General features: G+C 39.7%; 1 protein-coding gene across 3 annotated transcripts in view; it reads left to right on the top strand.

Moving 5' to 3' along the window:
* Window positions 1–1,733, top strand: part of heg1 (heart development protein with EGF-like domains 1) — a 28,200-nt gene extending 26,467 nt beyond the window's left edge. For 2 of the 3 annotated variants that reach the window (XM_024138046.2, XM_024138047.2), the window contains one exon: window positions 567–1,733. In XM_024138046.2, the coding sequence (XP_023993814.1) occupies window positions 567–710 (144 nt within the window). In that variant the 3' untranslated portion in view covers window positions 711–1,733. The remainder of the gene's footprint in view (window positions 1–566) is intronic. The other variant, XM_070439056.1, reaches the window with a different exon arrangement.
* Window positions 1,734–5,338: the final 3,605 nt, after the last annotated feature.

Below are 5,338 nucleotides of genomic sequence, written 5' to 3'. Positions count from 1 at the left end.
TATACGTCTGATATACCACGGCTATAGTAGTAGTTTCTATATGTACTGAGTAGTAGTTTCTATACGTACAGAGTAGCAGTTTCTATACGTAACTGAGTAGCAGTTTCTATACGTACAGAGTAGCAGTTTCTATACGTACAGAAGTAGCAGTTTTTATACGTAACAGAGTAGCAGTTTCTAATACCCACAGGTATGACAAAACATTTATTTTTACTGCTCAAATTACGTTTGTAAATAGTTTATAATAGCAATAATGCACCTCTGGGGTTTGTGAAATATGGCCAATATAATATGGTTAAGGGCTGTGTCCAGGCACTCCGTCATACRCATAGTATATTGTCTGATCAGCATCCAGGACCCAAACCAGGTAGTTTGTAAAAGACAAACATATGATATTTCTCCAGAAAACAATAGACAAACCAATTAGACAGAAGGGCCACTACTTTTGTAATTTTGCTCCACCGCAGCACGTTAGGATTAGCATACACCTCCCTCTCTCTCTCTCTCTCTCTCTCCTTCCTCCGCTGTTGACATTGACCACCTCATCTAATTTTCCTGTGTTGCAGCCTGCTTTGCGTAACTCTGACCTGGAGCATAACGGCCTCTACCCGTTCTCCAGCCTGCCGGGCTCCCGCCACTCCTGCATCTACCCCGCTCAGTGGAACCCTTCCTTCATCAGTGATGACTCACGACGCCGGGACTACTTCTGACGCCCAGCTACTCCACCTCTGCCTCCTAATTTACACTTCCACTTCACTCGAACGTCCGCTCCCATCCACACAAGGTCCGCATCTGCGCACCTCCTTGGAAAAAGGTCCTGCGGACGAGGAGATTTGTCAGTGCGGAAATGTGCACCATTTCGTTCGGCAGACCTAGCAGACAGCTCAGAAGCGGAAGGTGTAAATTAGGCTTTAGCCTGGTCCCAGATCTATTTGTGCTGTTGCATACTCCATCCATTGCTGTCCTTGTCAAGCCAAACGTGGCAATGAGTGATAAGTAGTTGGCATGGTAGCACAAACACACTGGCACGCAGGCTACCTCTGCCTGGGTAGGGTTCAGTAAAAGGGCTGGCACTGGGGCTAGGTCTGAAGGTAAATTTGCATCCACTGCACTGGACTGTGGGTGGACTGAAGATCGACTGCAACAAAAACACTTCACAGTGATTTTGATCATATGATTTGATTATTTGTCAAAAGCAATAATCCATAAATTATAAAAGTTCCCATGAATTCATAATATGTGGATAAATGTCTGTTCCGCAAAGTGAGRGTGTTTGTGTGTGTGCGCGRGTGTGTGCACYCATGTGTATGTGTGGACACCCATTTGCCAACTGCTGTGAATTGTAGATTAACATTATCTTATTTTATTTCACTGAAAATACAGGTTGAAAAGACAAAGCTGCCAAACGTGTTTTGTGTGTGTGAAGTATTGTTACATTGTGAAGATATTTAACTGCATATGAGATGGAAAACATGTCAAAAATGCTATGTGTTTGTCAGATGAYGAATAGATGCACCAAAGTGGTTTSATATGACAGATTGAATGATGGTCAAGGTCTGCTGCAGTCTGTTGGTCTGAACAGTAGAACAGTTGTTATTTATTGAATATTTCAWCTGTTAGAAATGTATGAAGACATTTTCAACATCTTGCATTGTAAGAGGGACTCATACCCCACCCTATTCTATAAGAAGTAACATCTGAAGTTTGGACCACAAAAGGGTGTGTGTAGAGGAATGTGTAGTTTTGGGGAAAAGTTGTGTTTGTCAATTGTAAGAGTCCCCATGTTGCTTAGGATCGAGATTGCCCTGTGCGAGAGAGGCAGGTTGAGGTGGGAATGGTCAGAGTAGTGCAGAGGGGTCATGTGATGAGTCAGAGAAGAAACTAGAGGAGGATGGGCCAAGGTTGAGGGATTCTGAGGGGATCCTGTGAGTAGGAGATCTGTGTTAGCATAGAGGGATAGGCCAACGAGGGATATATGCTTCATAAATGTTGGCCCCTTACAGTTTATAGCAATGGTTTATAGCAATGGTCATAATCACCATTGGCGTTGGCTAATGGGGATCCTAATAATAAATTTAAACTACCACAGAAATGGAACATAAATCACAGAAAATAATGTTGTGGTGGCAGCTGCAAAGAATTACTCGGGTGTACGAGATTTGACTTCAGAATAGTTATAGTGTGTTTTTGGTGGTGGCCTGTCCTCCCAGGCCATTGGCATGGTGTAGGAGCAGACAGGGTAAAGTAGTGGAATGGGGTAGTAGGTTTTTAATGAGTGTAGGTTTAGTCAGAAGTGTACTTTTTTTTTCTTTGTTTTACAAACTGTAATGGATTTACACTCCAGTCCAATTGGTGGCGGTGATTGCCAACCACCATTTAAAAAACAAAGAAGAAGAAGCTCCCCAAGTGGCTTTTATTTAACTAATCAAGTCAGTTAAGAACAAATTCTTATTTACAATGGCCTACCGGGAAACAGTGGGTTAACTGCCTTGTTCAGAACAACAGATTTTTAACTTGTCAGCTCAGGAATTCGATCCAGCAAACCTTTCAGTTTCTGGCCGAACGTTCTAACCACTAGGCTACCTGCCGCCCCCTGCGCTTGTCATTATTCCCATTACCGCAACACACACTAGACTACTACAAAACTGTTTTCCCCGCCATACACCCTCACAATGGTGACACAAAAGAGAGATGATGTTGTACAGGTTCGCGGAACAAACGTATGCTGTTTTAGATATTGATTTGCGACTGTTAAGGATCCACAGAAATGTCAATATATGTGTTGATTTTTTGTTCAGATTATTTGTTTGCAATATGTGATCTATAGGCTAAAAGAGTTTCATAAAGTGTTTACTCGATAGTGGGTTTGAATAGCGTGAGAAGACAACATATTTGGTGAGAATCACAACATAGCATACAAATCAATTTGAGCTCTTAAAGGAGCAGTAGCATTATTGTATCTGCATTATTATTCTGCTATTTATTCTGTTATTAATATATACATGATAATAGTATCTTCTGATTACAATTATTGTTTTTCTTTTAACAAATGCAATCTTTTAGCTTCCAAAATGTAAGTATGTATCTAGCTGTCTGATAGCACCTTCTGATGGAATGGCTTGTCCTGCACTTTGTAAAAACCCAGAGTGCACTGAGTGAATGTTGGAAAAAATCTTGGTTCATTTCTAAACATATCGATGTGGAATGCAAAGAGGACTCAGACCAATGATGGCGTATAACCTCATTTTAATAGGGCTTTATAAAGCTTATGTAAAGTTCTACATTTACATTGTTTTAATTTTAATTTGTTAAAGCTCATTCATTTCTGTATATATAATTTAAAAAGGTTATGCTACATTATTTAGTTTCTTGTTGGCTGAGAGAGACATTCCTGAAATCCCTGGCTCTGGTGGGGTGTTCAGTTATTTAACACCTGGAAACTGAATTTCTACTAATCCCAGATTGTCCCAGCCCAGCGAGCGCCCTTCATCTGGGTGAAGAGGAACATCAAAATCATCATCTACTGGGACCTGTTTGTCGAAAGCCGTTAATTTTGTTGATGCTGCTGTTAATATTTCAGTAGTTTTTCTCATCAATGTCTCTGGAAAAAAACAGCACTAACAGCACACCTCAATGAATGACACTGTTTCTGGTTCAAATGAACTGTATTACACAAAGGAGACATGTATTCTATGAAAATGGCCTTAGTCATGAAAGACAGTGGCAGACTCTTTTCCCCTCCTCGACTACAGAGTCAGGTGAGGGCCACCATCACTTCCTTTTTGCTCTGTGGATCTTCGCTGATGTCTTCCGCTGGAAGCCTTCCCCATTAGAGACTTTGACAATAAGTTCAATATTTTCCACACAGTCATCTCTGCATTTTTGTCAACACTGTAAACCTGGGTGTTGGTCAGTCTGTTTTCAGACAGAGAGCAGCTTATATTTGTATCAAAGCCTTCAGGCTGCAAGGTCATTGAGAGTTGGGTGGATGAAGGATGAAACCATCACAGTTGTATGACATTGACCCATATGCATTGTTAGATTTAGATGTCATGTCATGCTGTATTTAGTTAAAAAGGAAGATTATGGGCAAATTCATGGACACTGTTACGGCTGTCCTCGCTGAACAGAAGGTGTGGACCAAAACGCAGAGTGGTTAGTGTCATTCTTTTAATGAAAGTCAACAAAACACTTCAAAATACAAAAACAACCAACGTGACAAAACCGAAACCGTCCTGTGCAACAACAACCTCCACAGGAACAAACACCCACAAAACAAAAGTGAAACCCTGGCTGCCTAAGTATGATTCTCAATCAGGGACAACGATTGACAGCTGCTTCTGATTGAGAATCATACCAGGCCGAACACAAAATCCCAACATAGAAAATCAACCATAGAACAACCCACCCAACTCACGCCCTGACCAACTAAAATAAATACAAAACAAAGGAAAACAGGTCAGGAACGTGACAGACACAGATTCAGTCCATCTACCCCAGGACTATATTGGATTTATTGAATATTACAGTGACACCTTGACGTCTTTGACATTGCCTAAATTATTTCTGATTATGGTCAGTCAATTTCATGGAAAGAGCAGGTGTTCTAATGCTTTGTACACTCAGTACCAATTTTACCATGGCATTGTTGAATACTTGATTCTGATTGGCTAGAAGGGAATTCTAGAACATGCATTATTTCCCTATAATGTACGGTATAAATGGCTATAGAGTTAATTCTTACATGTTCTATGTTTGAGCTGCTTTTGATTTAAAAATAATATATATATTATTAAACTTTGAATTATTAAAATTTGAACGTGCATGCAGTGTACCTTTATTGTGTGAAATTGTGTTTTTGGTGAATTTTTAACAGATTTAACTTAATAAAAAAAGACTGTGTATGACTTTAATTGCATGAAATTTTCCTTTGGTTCAGTGTGACTTAGTGACTTTGCTTTGTGTGCTCTATAAATAAATAATATAGAACAGAGTAGGTCATGTTGCCTGTATTTTCCTTTTGGGCTGATGGAGACTTCAGACAACCAGTAGATCTTAGTGACATGGAGAGCTATACAGTAGTCTAATCCAAAAGACATGGAGAGCTATACAGTAGTCTAATCCAAAAGACATGGAGAGCTATACAGTAGGTCTAATTCAAAAGGCACCTAAACAGGTATTTCTTAAATTAACGCGAATAATGCTACTAGGAAATAATAATATCACACAAACAATTAACAAATGTTCTTTATTAGTTGAATGTTTGGTGTATATTATTTTGTCTTAGCCAGTGTTATGATGGGTGTATGATACACCATCCAAAGTCTAATTGAAAACT

This window comes from Salvelinus sp. IW2-2015, unplaced genomic scaffold (assembly GCF_002910315.2).
Source record: "Salvelinus sp. IW2-2015 unplaced genomic scaffold, ASM291031v2 Un_scaffold1380, whole genome shotgun sequence".
In the NCBI taxonomy this organism is placed as follows: domain Eukaryota; kingdom Metazoa; phylum Chordata; class Actinopteri; order Salmoniformes; family Salmonidae; genus Salvelinus; species Salvelinus sp. IW2-2015.
This window is presented reverse-complemented; position numbering and strand designations above follow the sequence as displayed.